Source organism: Pungitius pungitius, chromosome 5 (assembly GCF_949316345.1).
Source record: "Pungitius pungitius chromosome 5, fPunPun2.1, whole genome shotgun sequence".
NCBI lineage: Eukaryota > Metazoa > Chordata > Actinopteri > Perciformes > Gasterosteidae > Pungitius > Pungitius pungitius.
In genome coordinates, this window is record NC_084904.1 from 19,177,324 (window position 1) to 19,195,521 (window position 18,198).

Below are 18,198 nucleotides of genomic sequence, written 5' to 3' on the forward strand. Positions count from 1 at the left end.
GAGCTGCTTTCATCTGTTAGTGTTAAGTGTGAAGTGGCATGTAAATGTGTGGTGAGTTTTTAACAAAGTTCCATTGTGCTTGAATTGCATGTGTAATTACATTTTAATATGACCCCAGCCTTTTTACATGTTATCTACTAAAGAAATGCACAACAGTAACTCCTTTGTGCAAACGTATCGGGTAAAAAGATAAAATGTGGGAAGTGCTTTTGTCCGGTCTTTACTGCACGTGGTTTGCTTTAACCGACTACATGTCCACTACATGTAAAACAGGCCGATGGCAAAAAAACCCAGATTTGAATACAACAATTTGAATAAACTGTCCACTCACCAATGTTGCTCAGTAGTCCCATCAGTGGTGCAGCAACGATGGGGAAGAATCAAGGCTGCTTCTGGGGCTGTCTGCATTACATGTTTGATTATCAAACCACAAAAACGCTGGTTATTCCAAACTTAGGGGTAGGAGTCTTTTTCAGGTTTTCCCAGCTCCTGGTGGTTCTGTACGTGGTGGGGTAAGTAACACACGATAGGGGGCTGAGGGACAAAAATCTGATATAGTCGTGAAATAGCGTCGTAACGAGCCGCCTGGTGCCGCTCCGTCCCGTGGCAGGTATGTGTGCGTGGTGCGGAAGGCCTACCAGGAGAAGGACTCTGTCATCAGCAGCGTCACCACCAAAGTCAAAGGCTTCGCCTTCACCAACACGCCTGACATGGACCCCCGGATTTGGGATGTGGCCGATTATGTCATCCCGTCTCAGGTATTCAACCATACCCTTCATCTTTATTGAAAACACACACACACGCTCTCCATGTGCTAAACTCACCGACAGTTTAAATGTGAGTCAAAACTATTTCTTTTCCTTGTGATGTTTGTGCTTTTATTCTGTCTCACAGGGCGATAATTCCTTCTTTGTTTTAACCAATATGGTTATTACCCCACTTCAAACTCAGTCACGTTGTCCGGAGGTGAGTCACCAACACTGCTGTATGTATTATTAGTCAATATGTCAAACTCACTGATTTAGCATCATCTGCTAGATAATTGTTATATGAAAACCAGGAGTAGTTTACGTTAATTGTCGTTCTTCAAATCTTCAAATGAACTACAACCTGCTTAATGACTTAAAATTGAAAAATAAATACAAATCTACACAGATATGAACAATATAATAACAATAATATGGTGTAAAGAATAATACTGACACCATTGCAAAATAGAACACAAGAAGAAGAAGATGAAGAAAATTAATTATTCTAAATAAAATAATTAAAATAGAAACTTCGTTATTAACAGCCAAATAAAAACTAAAATAGAAAAGTCAAATTGGGAGAGATATTTTCAATGATATTAAAAAAAACGACATCTGACACCTGAAGGAGGGGGAAGAGTTAAACAGTTACACCTGTGTTTTTTTCTGGCTTTCTGTGGTGCACCATCAGCTGGCAGATTAACCGTGATAATTACTCCTCCAGATCCCCGACCCATCGTCCACTTGTGTGGATGACGGTGACTGTATCGAGGGATACAACAACCCCCGAGGCAACGGTAGGACATCAAACTGTGTTCACACGTCAGCTGTTTATAATGTCATACAGCAAACATCTCTTGACATCTTGACATTTTCCACGCAGGCGTACGCACAGGACTGTGTGAGAACTATTCCACGACGGCCCAGACCTGTCAGGTGCGCTCATGGTGCCCTCTTGAAGTAGACACTGAGCTTCCAGAGTAAGAATATATGCAATGATGTAGTATTTCTAGTTCACGAGTGTGAAGCAGATAAGGGGTTGACACGTTGTGTCCCGCAGACACGCACTGCTGGCTGCAGCGGAGAACTTCACTGTGTTGATCAAAAACACCATCACTTACCCAAAGTTCAACTTCCACCGGTCAGTGTTTCTCGGTGCGAGGCTCTCGTCGTCGTAGAATATGCTAAACGTGCAGTTACGCCACATGCAGACGTATTCCTTCCTCCCTCCCTCAGAAGAAACATCCTGTCACACATTAACTCCTCATACCTGGCGGGGTGTGAATTCAATCGAGCGACAGACCCCGACTGCCCCATATTCCGCCTCAAACACGTGGTTTCAGAGGCCGGAGAGGAATTTCAAGACATGGCTGTGAAGGTGAGCCCTGAAGTTCTAAATGGGATTAAAGTGTTGTATTTGTCTACAGTTAAACTCAGCTTTGTGCTCATGAAGGGCGGCGTCATCGGTGTCATTATTGACTGGAGCTGTGACCTGGACTGGTGGGCAGGGAAATGTTTCCCCAAGTACAGCTTCCGCAGGCTGGACAGTAAGAATCCGGTCCACAATGTGGCACCTGGCTACAACTTCAGGTGAAACACTTTTTTTTTTTTTAAACCTAGTGGATAAATGAAATAGGCTTGTTAAAATGAAATTGATTTAACTGGTTTTAGGTTTGCAAAATACTACAAGGACCAAAATGGAACGGAGATAAGAAGCTTAATCAAAGCATACGGGATCCGGTTTGATGTCATTGTCTTTGGAACTGTGAGGCTGGAATACATCTTGTAATTTCAATGACTTATTGATCAGAATGTGTGTGTTCTGCTTTTCTTTGGTAACACCTGGGGTGTTCTTTTATCCTGCAGGCAGGGAAATTTGGAATTGTGCCAACCATAGTGAATTTGGGTGCGGCATTTTCAATCCTCAGTTTGGTGAGAAGACCCGTTTCAGTCCTGCACTTGATGTGACGTGTTAAGCATTGACGCACATGATGATGTGTGTGTGTTTTCCTGCAGCTTCCCAGGGTTTCTGACTGGTTTATGTTGAAGTTCACGAGGAAAAGAGATATTTATAGCAAATTTAAAGTTACACATCTGAATGAGGACGCTGTCACTGAGGCTGTAAGTGACCGACCCTTCATTTTCACATTTTACACCAGGTTATAATTACTTGTTTTGACAAAATGGTTCATCTTTTTAGTGCCGGTTGTAACCAATCTTTTTATATCAACACAGGTGTCGATGGGAACAAGCTATGGAACGCAGTAGCACGCTCACATTCACTTTATTTTCATTAAAGGATTTCTTGGGGAATTGTTCCTCTTCCAGTGTGATGGTCAGATGCTAGAGGACGTCAGGATGTAAAGCTCTCTGTAGGCTTAATTGGGATTTTATCTATCTTCTGCAATTTTCCAATTATTCAAATAAAACTGGTGAAATGTCTAAATATCTACAGTGAGTCTCTGTGTGATGTTTTAAAGGCGACTCCCCCGCACCAACAGGGGGCAGCATCACTTTAAACGATCACCATCGAACACAAGCAGCTTCTCAGCATGCTAGCAAACAACAGTGAGGTGAAGCAGGAGCGCCTCTTAGATAGAGGCGTCGACCAAAAAAAGAAATACTCTTACTAATTGAATTTACTTATTCGTTTGTTTAATGACCACCTGTACGCGCTGCAGTGGTGTGACGAGGAGCTAGCCTCCATGCGTAGATGCAGCGAGCCGGCCGCCTGACCAGTTAAGACTGTTAGCCCGGCAGCTAACAGTTAGCCCGGCGGCTAACGGTACCACTCGCAGCTGGTCGCTGCTAGTTAGCGTCCATGAAGAGACCCGACCCCGGATAAAATGCTGTGAGCAGGACCGACCTAGCTGGTCTCGGGTTCGCTAGTCGGCGGCTCGTCCTCCAGTGAACGCCGCAACATGACCGGTGAGTGACCGCGTCCGATATCAACAACTTCATGCAAACGCCCCGAGCTAGCATCACGTTGCCCTGCCGATAGCCGCGTCAAGGTGTGCCGTTTTGTGAGTCTCGGAACTTAATAACAATGACCACCGCGGGTTTTCCCAGAGGATGCCGTGCTGCTGGACGTCCCCGTCATTCGGCAGCTGTACCACTGGGACTGTGGGTTAGCTTGCTCCAGGATGGTCCTGAAGTAAGTGCTCTTTTTTGCATCAAGTGAATAACGCAGAACCGGGTGCAATCTAACGTTACGGTTTGACGTCATAAGGCCTTCGCAGGCTCTCAACGGGTCCGATCTTGCAGGTACCTCCATCCTGTCAGCGATGAGGAGTTTCAGAGAGCATGCTGGGAACTCAAGCTGACCGAGAGTGTGTGGACTATTGACCTGGCCTACCTCATGTGCCATCTAGGAATCAGACACTCTTTCAGCACGCAGACTCTGGGTGTGGATAAAGGCTTCAGGAATCAGGTACTTTGCTCCATCGGTTTAAACCAGGTCTGAGATGGTTCTAGTGGTGTTTGTGTGACTGTGACCTTCTTGTCTTTTCAGTCCTTCTACAAGAAACACTTTGATACAGAGGAAGACCGAGTGAATGAGCTTTTCCTTAACGCCGACAGCAAAGGTGTGGTGGTGAATAAATGGTGAGTTGGAGGTGCATTGGAGGGGGGTTTTTTGTCCAAATAGTCGAGCCCCCAAGCTTTTGCCTGAGACAAAGCCAACCTAACACCGGGCATGTGTTTGTCTCCTCGCAGCTCGGTGACGGTGCAGGAGATCCATTCCCATCTGGAGCAGGGCCACGTTGCCATAGTGCTGGTTAATGCCGTGGTCTTGACATGTGAGCTCTGCTCCTCACCTGTCAAATACTGCTGCTTCCTGCCTGTGGGCCAGAAGTGTTTCTGCAGGAAGCCGGAGTACCAGGGTCACTTTGTCGTAGTGTGCGGCTTCAACAGGACCACTGGCTGCATTTTCTACAACAACCCAGCTTATTCTGACCGTGAGCAACCTTAAATGTTTTCCTTTTCCCCCACCAAGATTTAGTTTTCTTATTTTGATAAATGTAGTGGGTTCATTGACTAATAAAAATATGGGTCGCAGCCTTTGAAACAAAGCTACGGTTGTCATGTTGGCTCACTTAGTTTCATCAATCAAACTTTGCGGTATTAACATTCATGTGATGGAGTTAATTACAGTTGATGTGAATGTCAGGAAAAGAATTGCACGGCAATCCATCCAATACCGGTGAGACCTTGTGACATGATCTCCTAAATATGACCTTCAAACACACAGACGCATTGAATGGCAAAGATAAAGAGGGACAATTTGCTGATTAATTCTCTACTAGATCCACTGCCACCGCCGTTAACCAGTTGTGTCTCGAGTTTGGAACTGACGTGTGTGTGTGTGTGTGTGTTTGCTTTCCAGGAGTTTGCTGCACCAGCGTCGGCAACTTTGAGGAGGCTCGGCGGAGCTACGGGACAGACGAGGACATCCTTTTGATCTTTAAGGATAGTTGATGAAGGGTTTGGATTTCACTCATCGTTTTAGTGACGCGATGCTGCAGGTCCAGTCTTGGGATAGCGGCGCCTCCTGGTGCCGCTGATCCCCCACCCCCCCCCCCCCCGAGTCGTCCTCTCCGGTGCTAAGAAGCATAATTGCTCACTCCTGCTGCAGATTCACCGCTTTTATTCCCTCTTAGAAAAGTCACTACCACAGAAGGACTAACAGCTGGGAGTTTCAAGAAATATATATATTAGTTTCAATTTTTTTTTTTTATTCTCTTTGAGATTAGCAGATAGACCAAATGGATTTTATTGCGTCTTTGTTGAATTTTAATGACTCACGTAAGAGCTATTGAAATCTCAAACTGAGCTTCAGCTCAGTTTGAGAGGATGAAATGGGGGAAAGAAAAAAAAACGTACCTGGAAATAGTGTGCACGTTATTCAGGGCTGAAAATGACATTGAGTATAAACAGTGGGTTTGTGCTGTTCAGTGTGGACGTCCTGAAGAGGCTCATCAGCAGCCTCGCCCTCCACTTGCCTTTAAAAGAAAAGAAACTCACCTTTTCGTCACTTTTTTTTCCTGCCGTTTCTATCAACAGGGAATACAGGAAGTAGTTGTGCTTTGAGAGTCTCAGGTAATTAAGTGTGACATCATCCATAGTTCGTTATGTCACCGCAATACGCCAGTCTGTCTATGGAACTCATTCTGACGGCAGGAGAACATTGATACCCTGAAACATGTACCCACCAGACTCATTCATACATTTCAATTGCGAAAAAAGAACCAACCAACATCTTGTGTTTGGTTGTCTTGGCAACATGCTGCAAAAAACGTGTTTGACTTTGTTGGAATTGGTTAGGGCATTTGTCACTTGTTTGTTTTATTTTATCATTTGGGTATGACGTTTTTGCACTACACTTTTCAAACCAGGCATTAATTGTGTTATTTAAATAAAACATGAAATTGTTGTTGAACCTATTAAGTTATTTCTTCCTAGTTGTGCTTTTGGGTAAGAATAAACGCCACAATTTAAACCTCAAACGTTAATCATCGAGCTGCATTTATTATGTTGTGAATAAAGAAGGATTTGAACACGTTTTTGAAATTCAACCTGCTGCGGATTTGAGCTATAATTAATCATGAAACCCATAAATAAAAAAAAAACATTGGCATTATAAACTAATTTATATTTTTGATTTTATATTTATTTGATATATTACTCTATGGCAGTTCTGCTTGACACAGACAATTATTCTTCTAGTGACATCACAGCCACTTCTCTTTAAAAAGGAAGGCACCTCCACTTTAATAGAAAATCAGCTACTCTTTCACAATGTTGGGTTTGAAGTCGTGTCTCACAGTCTTGGCGAGTTCCTCTGCGTACTCAGGATACCGCCCAGTCATCTGCAAAGACAGGTCAAATGAACAGGCTCACCAGGAGAGTACATTGTAGTCACCATCACCGAAAAGCATCCGAAACCTCTCAAGAGCAGCCCCCTCGGTCGCTGCAGGAACAAACGCACACGCGTCCTTGCGTTTACCTTAAAACTCCATTTGTCGCTGATCTGCCTGTTCAGGTTGAGATCCATCTCCACCACGAGAAGTCCGTCCCGGGTCCTGGAGAGACCCGGGCAGCGGCTGCCGTCAGGAGCCGCCACGTAACTGGATCCATAGAAGTGTCCGAAATCATGGTGGGCTGCAGAAGTCAGAGGATGTACGAGTTAGAGAAGCTACATTTACAAGTTTTTCCGTTCCGGGAAATACGTCTCTCACCTTTTTTTCCGTCGCCAGATGTGAATTCACTTTTGAAATGCTCCTGTGTGAAATGCAAGAATGAACAGAAAGTCAAACAAGCTGTGACCGTTGAGGGGACGCAACCTCCTGCTTTGTAGCAGTGCAATAAATTAGAGACTAAAATGGTTTCAGTCAGTCATTCACCAACAGAAAAACAACTTTTAAATGCTTGAAATGATCTTTTCTCAGCGAAATCCCAAACTTTGTATCCATACAAAAAGGTAGAAGCAGGATTCAGTCTTTCTAAATCCAGACTGCAGCCCTGGTGTCAAAGGCCGAGGTGCATCGCTGCATCTACTGCCGTAGTAGAGACGGACCCACCGTCCCAACGCGGTTGATTGCACAAGTGAAGCAGTGGTTGGCGATCGCTGCGTTCCTGGCCTCGATGGACCACATGGGCTCGCTGTAGGCAAGAAAAGAAAGGAATTATTCCTAAATGGACGTAAAACAATTGGATCAAATTAGATTACACCCAGTACGAGACATACCAACATCTATAGCGTAGGGAGACTTAATACGAGTCCAGGAGGCCTTTTAGCAATTGTTATTTTCATACTGTCTCCATTTGGTTGGTTACCTGAGAGCTCCCACAGTAGCTGACGGGTTGAAGATGATCTCCGCTCCATTCATGCTGTACATGAACCAGTTGAGCGGGTGATGGCGCCCGTAGCAGATGTTCACAGCGATGTTCCCGAACTGCGTCTGGAAGACTGCGTGGCCAGTGTCGCCCTCCATGTAATATGTGGACTGTGGCGTAAAAAAAAACAAACAAACAAACAAACCCAGCGGGCGTTGCCAGTTGAATGGGGGGGAACCCATTCTCCCACCAGTGCGTCCACTGGAACCCGCCCACTCACCTCGTTGAAGTCTCCAATCCTGGGGATGTGGTTCTTCCGGCTCTTTCCCAGCACGCTCCCCGAGTTGGAGATCACCACGGCGGTGTTCCACAGAGTGTCGCGCAGCCCGTCCCGCTCCAGAATCGGAGAGACCACGACCATGTTGTGCTTCTTGGCCAGCTACGTGACACGGGGGGGAGACGGCGTTACTATGGGGGCCCGTCTGGTGACCTTACGTCCCGGGGTCTCACCTCTTGGCAGAAGCGCGTGGTGTTTCCCTCTTCGGCAGACTCGGCGAACTCGGCCCACGTCTCTTTCTCTCGGGTGCAGAAGCCGAAGGGCATGGCTGTGGGCAGCAAAAAGACAGGTTGGTGTCCTTCGAGACCCCCCCCCCACCCGGGCTGGTTGTCCCGCGTGCTAGTTTCTTAAAAAACCCCACGAGAGCGCTCACTCCAGGTCTCCTGAAAGCAGACGATGTTCACGCCGCACATGGCGGCCGCTTCGACCATCTCACCGACGCGGCTGTGCAGGGCGTGGATCTGTGGAGGAGACAACCGCAGAAGGCTTGAACCCGGGGGGACTTGTCTTTCCGGTCTGCAGGGGAGGGTTTCGGGGTCCTGACCTGGTCCAGGACGGGGGCGTCGGTGGGCAGGACGATGCGGTTCTGGATGAGTCCGACGCGGACCCTTCGGGGCGGCCTCAGCTGTTCCTGAGCAGCTTCGAACCTGTAAGCCTTCAGCTCGAAGTCCCGCTCAGCGGCGGCGCTCACGGCACACGTCGGGAGGTCCAGCTTCCTGCGGAGGAACGGAACAACGTTAACCATGTTTTTCTCATGGGGGGGGGGGTTCTTGGGCCTTTAAGTCAGCAGTGAGAAGTGAGCAAAAAAAAAAGGGAGTGAAGTCAGCCCACGTTGGACAGAACAAAGTGCTTTGAATAGTTGGCCTTTTGCTTCTTTGCACCCTTTTCTTTACAAAATGAGTTGTCAAATGAATCAAGAAAATAATCTGCAACTTAATCGATGACGAAAGCATTTTGTTAGTTACAGCCTTAACTTGGATGGTACGAAATGTATTAAATGTGACATATGAATGAATTCAGTGGAGCAAATATGCAAATGATGCAGGCTACTTTTACACGGAAAATAAATGCATAAAAAGGTTCAACACGTTATTGTGTAATTTTTGCACTGTTTAAAGGTCGTGTTCTGACCACTGCAGCTCAGGCAAAAGGGACCAAAGTCCACCCAAACTGAATAGAACGAGCCCGTGAATAACACCGATTTAAGTCCCTGTTTGTGGGGGGGGGGTGTTAGCACTGCCGCGACAACTCACTGCGTCTCCTTCCCGAACAGGATGCGTTTCACCTCCGACAGCTCGGTCTCTGGGAGGTGGGACTCCAGGGTCCTCTCCAGCGAGTCAAACTCACATGCGGACATTTCTGCGGTGTCTTTGGGGTTTGCGGTGTCTCACTTGCACGAGCGCGTCCCTCCAGCGGCTGTCAGGGGGGCGGGAGGTGGGGGGTCTGGTCATTGATTAACCGTGTGTGTGTGCGTGGTGTGTGTGTGTGTGTGTGTGTGTGTGTGTGTGTGTGTGTGTGTGTGTGTGTGTGTGTGTGTGTGTGCAGGGAATCAACCTACACACACACACACCTCCAAGCCGCTTCAACTTCCAAGTCGAATTATTTTCCACTTTGAGGTAATTCCATGATCGGCATTACCATTTGAAATTAAAACCTGGCTTCCGGTAAACGTCATATTCTGCCAATCTTATATAAATAACAATCCATAAATAAATTCACGAATGAATCTCGAAATAATACATTCGCAGATTATAAATATTCTGATAATAAATCTGGTTCTCCTCGAAAATAGCCCCACCGTTATTCTGTCCTCCAGGTTTATGTATCTTATTGTGCACATTACCGCCGGTTTCTTAAAATTCACCTTGATTCTTTGTGATTGATTTACTTTGTGCCTGGGATTGATTTCCAGGAAATACACGGTTACCATTTGTTTTACTTGTTCTCCTAAAGAGTTTATGATAACACATGTTCAATCCCACTTAGTTGATAAATGTCGTATTATCAGTAGATTGTACTTGTATTCATATTAAGAATGCAACATTTATCTGCAAACCAAAAATAAATGAAAGAGTTAAAACAATATAAATGACCTAATAAGTAATTTAATATGTTAAACTGAACTACATGGCGCACATCCCATAATTTACTCATCAGTGCCACCTGGTGGACAATCAAGTCCTGCTGGGTTTTACACGGGTGTTGAGCCATAAGACACTTTCCCTTCTCAGTTCTATACACACACATTGTCCTTTCAGGTCCTTTAAGGTCCTTTCCTGATTGTTGATGCCAGTTTTACAGTAAATCCGCAGCTATTCCCGGCCGTGCTCTGTTAATGTGTGGTGTGGCTGGTGAGAGCTTCTCCTCCTCACTGCATCCATTCCTAATTGCTCCTAGCGAGGAGAACACAAACACATGCCGCCTTCTTACGGAACTACAGGTCCACCGGCTTACAAGCACTCACATGCAGGCCAACACACAAAGACGATAATAATAATGATTAAATGCCATTTTTTATAATGAGAACTTGTTTTGATTTGATGTACTTTTTTTCATCTGCAGCAGTTCTAAAAAAACGTTAGCAGTTCTAACTGTCTGTTAGAATAATACTAGGGCCGGGACTTGATTAAAAATATTAATCTAATTAATTAGAGGCTTTGTAATTAATTAATCGAAATTAATTGCATTTTAATTGCATAAATATTTGACCTGAGAACAGTGAGATGTAATTTTTTTCACATGGATTTTTATTTTTGTTCAACCAATTCCAGCAGACAAGTGTAGAAATAGCATATTTAGAAATATAGTACTTTCAGAAATTCAGGTAGCCTATAGGTAAGTAGACCTTCTGTAAACTATGTTTTTTTAAGTAGACCAATACTTTCAAGTACATTCAGAACATTGGTTATTTTTTCAGACGTGGACTTAGTTACCCTGGTCCTTAAACCAGGCATCTGGTGCAGTGTGGGTTGGGTGTGGGTCCTTGTACTCGGAGTCGGGCTAACGTCCACGCTAGCTGCTAATTGTTTTGCGTTGAGGTGATACTTGAGGCTCGATGTGAATTCCTTGTTGCACAGCTTGCACACAACCACGCTCTTATCGACGCTTCCATCCGTGTGTTTATAATAAGATTTCCCATTCACGGGGCCACCCGACACGGTCTCGTCAGCTTCTTCGTTCATGTTCACTGTGGTTTGTTGTTGTCTGAAGTCATGAACGCTAGTTGGTGCTCCAGTATAATCGGTCCTCCGGAACTCATCCATTGAGAAACGTTCCGCGGTGCAAAAAATAAGTGTAAAAATGCGTAAGAAATGTTTAATGTGTTATTTTTTCTATAATTAATTAATCTTAATTCACATTGTAATTAACACGCTAAAGTCCCGGCCCTAGATAATACACAACACAATTCAATCTTCATACCATAGCATATGTATGAAGATGTTTCTTATATTGAGCTTGAAAGTAACAAAAACAAAATGTTTTTTCCCAGGAAATTCCCAGATTTTGCGAGTGGCTGTTTCACAACCTTTGTGGTTAAAGCCTTTGTGCAACATTGAAGCTATCAATAGAATACACCAAGTGAGTTAGGAAATTACAGTGTGTCGTTGTTTTTTTCCATACCTTTTTAATTGAAGACGATCAAATATAGAATTCAATCTCATCCCCCCAGCCTGTTTACAGCTCACACTTCAAAATAAGGCACAGGAAATATTTTACAGGCATTGTCTTGCACCAGATACACACAAAGAAAACCTCTCAAGAATGTGTGCTGTGCGTGAACAGGAGGTGGAGGAGGACCTTATTTTGTCTTGTACGGCACTCGGAGCCTTTAGGAAATACTTAAAAGAGCTCATAATAAAGATGATGATTGGGAACATTGTGGGACTGGACCCGGTGTTTTGGATTGCCAAGAAAGGCCGGATATCCCCAACGCATGCCTGGCTTCTGCTAGAAGAGCCATGCAGTCGAGGAGAAACCTTGTCCTCTTCGAGGGAAGAAAGACCCTTTCCAAAAACAGTATAGAAGTACACTGGAGAACTCTGTATGCGTCCAAAAGGGAATTGATTACCGAATGGATGGACGGAAATAATCATTTGTTCTATGAGGTCAATAACAAAGATCTAATCTTTCGTTTCTAAATGTTTTTTGTGCTTCTCCTTTTGTTTGCAAGTTAAGTTCTTCTCCTGCTGGTTTATTGATTTTTGGTTGTTGTTGGGTTACTTTTTATTTTTCATCTTCAAGACCCTTATATCTGGCAACAAGTAAATACATAGTGTATGTGTAAATAATGTGAAAAAATTGTTTGTTTAGAAAAAAAAGCAGCAGATCAAACTAGTATATCAGAACCAGAATCACAGATCAAATCCATCATAAATAGAACAAAATTGGCTGGAATCTGACTCCGGTTCATCCTTTGCTCTCCAGCTTTTTTTGAGTCAAACTAAACGCACTCACGGAACAGCAGGACGAAGCGTTGCCTCTCGACCAGCAGGCTGCTGGTCAGAGTCGGACCCGGCTGCTTCTCCTACATGTTCATCAGGTCCGTCAGATCCATCAGATCCATCAGGTCCATTGGACCCGATAGGTCCGTCAGGGCCACACACTGTGCAGTGGGAATCATAGGATATTCCCTCTTAGCGAGCATCATTAAATTGCTTTGTACAAAACAACAAAAGTGGTCCAGAGATGTCAGACAATCTGACTACATCGAGTTGATGCTTTTGATTCTAATAGCGAGATAAAAGGAATTTTAATGGTCAATTGATTTTCTTTAATGGAGGATTTTAGCCTCTTACGATAAAACTGTGAGGGAAGTTGTTCAGTACCTTCGAATCCAGACCGCATCTCTCCTTTAGATGATGTAGGAAGTTTATCAGTTTACAGTTGAGATTGAACATTTCCATCCTGCTGGCGTGCTGTCAAAGAAAAAAGAGCTCGTAAAGATTGAAAAAACACACACAAACACACACACACACACACACACACACAAACCTCTTCCTCCTCTTCTTCTCCTTTCAGAGCAGAGGGAGACAAGGGAGGCTGCTGCTCGTATCCGTGGAGTCTCAACACACAGACGTAGACGTGGCCCTCTGGGCTTTACTCATTCAAATTTTGGGACAGTGAGAGCAAACAAAATAAAGAGGTTTTATTGTTTCCCGGCACAGACTGTAAGGGATGAAATAGCGAGACAACAATAATCTGTAATGTCTCCTCACAAAATATGACTAGGATAAATCAACAGCTCTATCAGTGAATCAAACGGGCTATAATCAATATTTATTATGATGTATGATATAATAATGATATAATAATGTTAAGAGGAGAGAGTGAATGAGTAAGGAAGGAGTGAATGAGTAAGCACATCTGCACGGTCGGGATGAGCTTGCTGTGAGGCTTTCCAGCCCTTTGTTAATGCTCCTGGGACCTGACATTTTCTTATTAATAAAACCGCCAGTTTTTTCACACGGTTTTCTGTCGTCTCCTGGCACCGGGAGGAAAAAAAAAAGATGTTGGAAAAGGAGTTGAACATCCTTTTTTTTTTCTTTTCTTCTTCTTCTTTCCACTCCCCTCGCGGTGCCAGACGGGAGCTGCCACCCACGCTACGCGGCAGCGTGGAAGGTGTCGTACCCCCCTGAACGAGCAGCTCCTCCCGGCTCAGCGGAGCCTTTACGGCACACGGCCCTCGCTGTTGTGGTTCGCTCTCGCAGTGACGCTTTTTGGGGATAATTCACCAGTGTTTTCACTCCAAACGTTCCCGGCTCAGGTGTGGGGCTAAATGCTCCAATGATCCCCAAAGAAGTGGGTCCACACCCTGTCACCTGGACTTCAAAAGGGCACTACCCTAAAAGCTGGGAAAATAAAGAAATCTCTCGGGACCCAGTTGACCCCGTCTGGTGGAAAGCCAACGTGAAGCCTGGAGCTGCTGTGACTGGGCCTTGGTGTCCATTGCTGGATGCAAATAGAACACTTTATTTACTTTGAGGACCTTCTAACTGGTTATGAATCAGTCTCAATGTAAAACAAATGCCTCTGAATGACCCTACATAAGTCAAAGGGACCATCAGTGAGAAGAGTGATTCCATGTTGTTCTTCTTTATACTTTCACCGGGTCAAATTAGACACTGAGGTTTTCTAACAGAACTCTGGTGCACAGGAAACGATACAAAATAAAGTTGCTTGTAGAACCTTCAAGTAGTTTTAAATACTTTGCTTGCTTGAGTCAACACAGAATCCTCTTTAAAGTGAATCCCAGACATTCATCCAATCACAGACGTCAACATTTACATGAATATAATTTAAGTAACTGAGCGGACAAAAAAGTTTACATTTCAGCATTGCATTATCGACGTTCTTTGAGACATGTGAACCATCACATTGCTAACATGAACCAACTAGTCACTGGTGAAAATACTTTCCTTCTTCCTTTTATGTCATGAAGCTGGATTAAGTGTAAGAGGAGCAGAATGTTTTAACTTTACAGATATGAGAGAGAACTCTGCTAAGCAGGTTGGTGACACTGTTTGGGGTCCTCAGGATGGACTGGTGCAATACTGCATAAGAAATGACCCTGGGCTCATGGTGATGTATGACGTCGGGTGGAATACATCAGAGGGGGTTTGTTTACACAGTACACTTCTCTGAAAGAAATAAAATAATTTATTAAATACGTCTTTCATCTTCAGCCAAAAGGCCATTCAGACCACATGTGGAAGGATGATATTTACATGACTATTATGGCGTATGACTTCAACCTGGGGTTAAACAAGTAGCTTGAAGAGATTGAGTGTGTCAATAGTGTCCCAGCATTTAGGTCAAGCTTTGGTCAGGCAGCTTTACGAGTCAAAGAGCGTTTGTATTAAACCATAACTCTTTGTACATTTTTTTTATTTTTTATTGTCTGTTGAAAGCCTTTCCGTGCCGTGCGAAAGACACGAGTGTCACTCAGTCGACTCGTGGTCATGTGGGGTGAAACGAAGCAAAAACAACCTCTTAGACTTTTAGTCTGCCTTAAATCAACAAGTCACTGCGTTGAAATATTGGAGGCCAGGCTCATGAGCATCGACGTCACAACACGTCTGCCGGCTCGCCGCAGCAGCTCGTCCTCGAGCCGCCCGGGTCGCAGCCGAGGTCCTGCCTGTCCCCGTCCTCCGGTCCGGCGGCAGCGGCTTGCCGCTCCGCGTACCGCGTGTTTCGGCCCGCCGGGATCGGAGTCCGTCTGAGGGTTTGCAGTGGGCTGTGGCCTATTTTTGAACAGTGGGAGATGATGACTGACAGAGGGGGGCGGGACACCGCCGCCGCGCCGCTCCCTACGGGAGACGCGCCGGTCGGGCAGCGGTCGGAGCTCCCGCGGCCGCCGCTGGGCTCGGCGCAAAGGTCAACGCTCAAGCCGCTGGGCTTCAGGCGGATGGAGCCGCGCTTGCCGCTGCCGCGCTTGCTGCTGCCGCTGCCGCTGCCCATCGGCTCCTGCCTCCGCAGGACGTGTCGCCGGATGATCTTGCGGAAGGTCTGCCGGAACTCCCGTATGCGGTAGGCGTAGATGAAGGGGTTGACCACGGAGTTGGCGTGGGAGAGGATGATGGCCACGTACATGATCCAGGACGGAGCCCGCTCGCACTCGGGACAGAAGAGGGTGAAGCAGTTGATGATGTGCAGAGGCAGCCAGCAGACCGCAAACAGGCCGACGATGATGGCCAGAGACTTGGCGGCCTGCACCTCCTTCTGCAGCGTGGAGCGCGACTTCTCCCCGTGCACCGCCTTCACCTCCATCAGCTTGAGCTGGTGGCGGGCGGCCATGAAGATGCACAGGTAGATGCCCAACATCAGCAGCAGGGGGATCAGCACACAGGCAAGGAAGTTGAAGTAGACCATGTAATCCATGGCCACCACCTCCTCGAACAGGCACTTCATCAGGCCGGGCGTGCAGTTGCTGTTGATGCTCTGGGGCAGCTGGTGCCAGCCCATCATGGGCGTCAGGCCGATGCCGATGGACAAAACCCAGCAGATGGCGATGATGCCTTGAGCCCGCTGACCGGTCACCAAGCCGTTGTACCTGGAGAAGGGGGGACGGGGGGGACGGGGGGGTCAAGCAGAGTCTCTGGAAACCGTCCGAGGGGCCAAAAACAGCATCATTTAAAAGCAGCAGAGGAAGTCTCCCCCCCCGCCCTCCTTTGATTTATAATTTAATTAACTGATTGCACTTCTCCTCGCCGCAACAAAACAGAGCGAGGGTAAACAAACAGTGCTTCGTATAAAGAGTTTATTTTGGGTACGCCTGTGTGGGAGAGCAGCTGAGATATTTGTCTTGTTTCTATCACATTCTTGAGATGTTAAAGTGCAAAGGTTAAGCCCCCGCCCCCCATCATCACAGATGTAAAAAAAAAAATTAAAAAAACAAGACCGATAACGCTCACGGATGATTCAGCTGCAGGGAAAACAGGAAAGCTGAGCTCCATGCGCCTCCGTTACAATGACTCAGCGTGACACTGTGGTTCTCTACCGTCCTGAGACCATTTCAATGCTAAACCCGAGCAGACGTCTGCAAACGCTGTGGGTTTGCAGTGAAGTAAGATTACATGGGGTTGCAGAAGGAGGGAGGGAGGGCCGGGGGGGGGGTCACACGGTCTGTATAAGCAATTAAAGCACAATTCATTTGAGTGCTCCGGGGGGACTTGGCCTCGTGGGAGGCACCATTTCAGGAATAAACTTATTGAGCCAAGGCTTTCTGGTTCAAATGACAAACAAAAACTGTTCTTCACATACTTTCTTTCTCTTTAGGAACATGTTTACAACATGTTTATTCTGGAGTTGTACATGCTAACCAACTAGACTATAACTCAGGATAAATTAGAAATATTTTTTCAACCTAGAAAAGTGTATTCATTCATTCATCTATAGCGCATGAATCAAACTTTGATTAACCATCCAACAAGCCACTATTCAGAAACACCTCCCTGCGTCTCCTTCAGAAGGGCCACTGACCTCAGCGGTATCTTGATGGCGATGTAGCGGTCGATGGCGATGGCCAGCAGGCTGAAGATGGAGCTCTGCGTGAGCACCAGCACGAAGCAGGCGATGAACAGGCAGCCATAGAAGTTGGAGCAGAAGCCGGTGCTGATGGCGACGGAGAAGGGAATGGCCAGGACGCCGACTGCGATGTCGGCCACGGCCAGCGACACCACGAAGAAGTTGGTGATGCTCTGCAGGTTGCTGTTGAGGCACACGGCCCAGCAGACCAGCACATTGCCCAGCACGGAGAACAGAGCGATCAGCAGCTCCAGGGCGATGTAGAGGGAGGTGGGGACGGGGTCGTGCATGGTGAGACGAAGGGCGAGGTCACCGACGAGGAGGGATGAAACCTCGCCTCAACGACCATAGCTGCGGCCCGGCGGCCACCGACCTCAGCTTCCTCACTCGTTCCGACGCACACTCTCAGAAAACGCAAACAGCAACAACGACAAAAAAAAAAAAAAAAAAAAAAAAGCGGCAGGTGACGCGGCAGGTGACGCGGCAGGTGACGCGTCCTCGGCGGCGGTGGCTCACAGACGCGGCGGTTCGACCTCAGGTGGAGCCGCCATCTCTCTTCGCGACGCGCTCATCCTCCGCCGTCTCCCCACCTCGCGTCCTTCCCCCGGCGGCCGACGACGCAACGTTGGACAAAACTCTGTGTTTCCCCGAAGGGGAACAGAAGTAAAAAAAGAGGAAATGGTTTTACAACACAGGAAGTCGATCTCAACAGTTTTTTTTAGCAAACCCAAGATGCTTTGTTGACATTATCTATTTTTGCTTTTCCCAAAAACAGTTAACCAGAATTTAATTTTAACCCGAACACCTTTACAGAGGCTTAAACAAGGGCAGAAGTCTGCAGGAAACATTTTGAAGAGACTTTTCGCTTTTCATTCACCCTACAGCCCATCAGTGCTTGTTTTTTGAGCCCGTTGCGAAATACTTTTTTGGGGAATATTTGGAGCTGAATCCTAAACCCTCGTGAGCCGTCGGTCACGTCTGAGGGAGCTAGATTTCGGAGGGTTTGAAGTGGGCAGGGCTCGTGCTGCAGGAAGGTGATGCTGGTGTGGCCTCATGGCCGAACAAACCAATAACAGTTATGAATCACAGTGTTCAGCTGTTTGTTTTGGCAACACTTGATGTCAAATGCGATACGAAAACACACTCGAAAAAGTCCTGATGAAGAAGGCCAGCTGAATTTATTGGTGTAAAGGGGTTATTTTCCAAACTTTAGCTTTGATCATCGCTTATTTCAGTCATGAGAGAAAAACATTT

General features: G+C 46.2%; 4 protein-coding genes across 4 annotated transcripts; 2 read left to right on the forward strand and 2 right to left on the reverse strand.

Moving 5' to 3' along the window:
* The first annotated feature begins 369 nt into the window (after positions 1-369).
* LOC119225134 (P2X purinoceptor 4-like) lies at positions 370-3,142 on the forward strand. The gene is made up of 12 exons (XM_037482811.2): positions 370-512; positions 611-758; positions 895-966; positions 1,474-1,546; positions 1,633-1,729; positions 1,810-1,890; positions 1,986-2,127; positions 2,203-2,339; positions 2,421-2,514; positions 2,616-2,681; positions 2,766-2,870; positions 2,985-3,142. The coding sequence occupies exons 1-12, from the start codon at positions 370-372 to the stop codon at positions 3,015-3,017; spliced, it is 1,191 nt and encodes a 396-aa protein (XP_037338708.2). The 3' UTR covers positions 3,018-3,142.
* A 121-nt stretch (positions 3,143-3,263) lies between these two features.
* gucd1 (guanylyl cyclase domain containing 1) lies at positions 3,264-6,190 on the forward strand. Its single transcript, XM_037483317.2, has 6 exons — positions 3,264-3,677; positions 3,819-3,903; positions 4,014-4,179; positions 4,261-4,352; positions 4,464-4,705; positions 5,134-6,190. The coding sequence occupies exons 1-6, from the start codon at positions 3,671-3,673 to the stop codon at positions 5,223-5,225; spliced, it is 684 nt and encodes a 227-aa protein (XP_037339214.1). The 5' UTR covers positions 3,264-3,670; the 3' UTR covers positions 5,226-6,190.
* A 63-nt stretch (positions 6,191-6,253) lies between these two features.
* upb1 (ureidopropionase, beta) lies at positions 6,254-9,333 on the reverse strand. The gene is made up of 10 exons (XM_037483316.2): positions 9,174-9,333; positions 8,465-8,636; positions 8,294-8,381; positions 8,094-8,188; positions 7,864-8,022; positions 7,584-7,753; positions 7,328-7,409; positions 6,986-7,028; positions 6,754-6,908; positions 6,254-6,616 (listed from the first exon to the last, which is right to left on the reverse strand). Exons 1-10 carry the CDS (start codon positions 9,275-9,277, stop codon positions 6,533-6,535), a joined length of 1,152 nt encoding a protein of 383 aa, XP_037339213.2. The 5' UTR covers positions 9,278-9,333; the 3' UTR covers positions 6,254-6,532.
* Positions 9,334-14,196: 4,863 nt separating this feature from the next.
* adora2aa (adenosine A2a receptor a) lies at positions 14,197-17,358 on the reverse strand. Its single transcript, XM_037482825.2, has 2 exons — positions 16,900-17,358; positions 14,197-15,970 (listed from the first exon to the last, which is right to left on the reverse strand). The coding sequence occupies exons 1-2, from the start codon at positions 17,232-17,234 to the stop codon at positions 14,986-14,988; spliced, it is 1,320 nt and encodes a 439-aa protein (XP_037338722.2). The 5' UTR covers positions 17,235-17,358; the 3' UTR covers positions 14,197-14,985.
* Between the last annotated feature and the right edge of the window lie 840 nt (positions 17,359-18,198).

Bases quoted from the DNA above. Each gene is read 5' to 3' on its own strand.
- LOC119225134 (XM_037482811.2), top strand. From the start codon at position 370: ATGGGGAAGAATCAAGGCTGCTTCTGGGGCTGTCTGCATTACATGTTT. The intron at 1,891-1,985 runs GTCAGTGTTTCT...TCCCTCCCTCAG, and splicing joins CCAAAGTTCAACTTCCACCG to AAGAAACATCCTGTCACACA. The intron at 2,871-2,984 runs GTAAGTGACCGA...ATATCAACACAG, and splicing joins AGGACGCTGTCACTGAGGCT to GTGTCGATGGGAACAAGCTA.
- gucd1 (XM_037483317.2), top strand. The intron at 4,180-4,260 runs GTACTTTGCTCC...TTGTCTTTTCAG, and splicing joins ATAAAGGCTTCAGGAATCAG to TCCTTCTACAAGAAACACTT. The intron at 4,706-5,133 runs GTGAGCAACCTT...TTTGCTTTCCAG, and splicing joins CAACCCAGCTTATTCTGACC to GAGTTTGCTGCACCAGCGTC.
- upb1 (XM_037483316.2), bottom strand. From the start codon at position 9,277: ATGTCCGCATGTGAGTTTGACTCGCTGGAGAGGACCCTGGAGTCCCAC. The intron at 8,382-8,464 runs GTCAGGACCCCG...TCTCCTCCACAG, and splicing joins ACGCCCCCGTCCTGGACCAG to ATCCACGCCCTGCACAGCCG. The intron at 6,617-6,753 runs GTAAACGCAAGG...CTGTCTTTGCAG, and splicing joins GCGACAAATGGAGTTTTAAG to ATGACTGGGCGGTATCCTGA.
- adora2aa (XM_037482825.2), bottom strand. From the start codon at position 17,234: ATGCACGACCCCGTCCCCACCTCCCTCTACATCGCCCTGGAGCTGCTG. The intron at 15,971-16,899 runs GTCAGTGGCCCT...CCCCTTCTCCAG, and splicing joins GCCATCAAGATACCGCTGAG to GTACAACGGCTTGGTGACCG.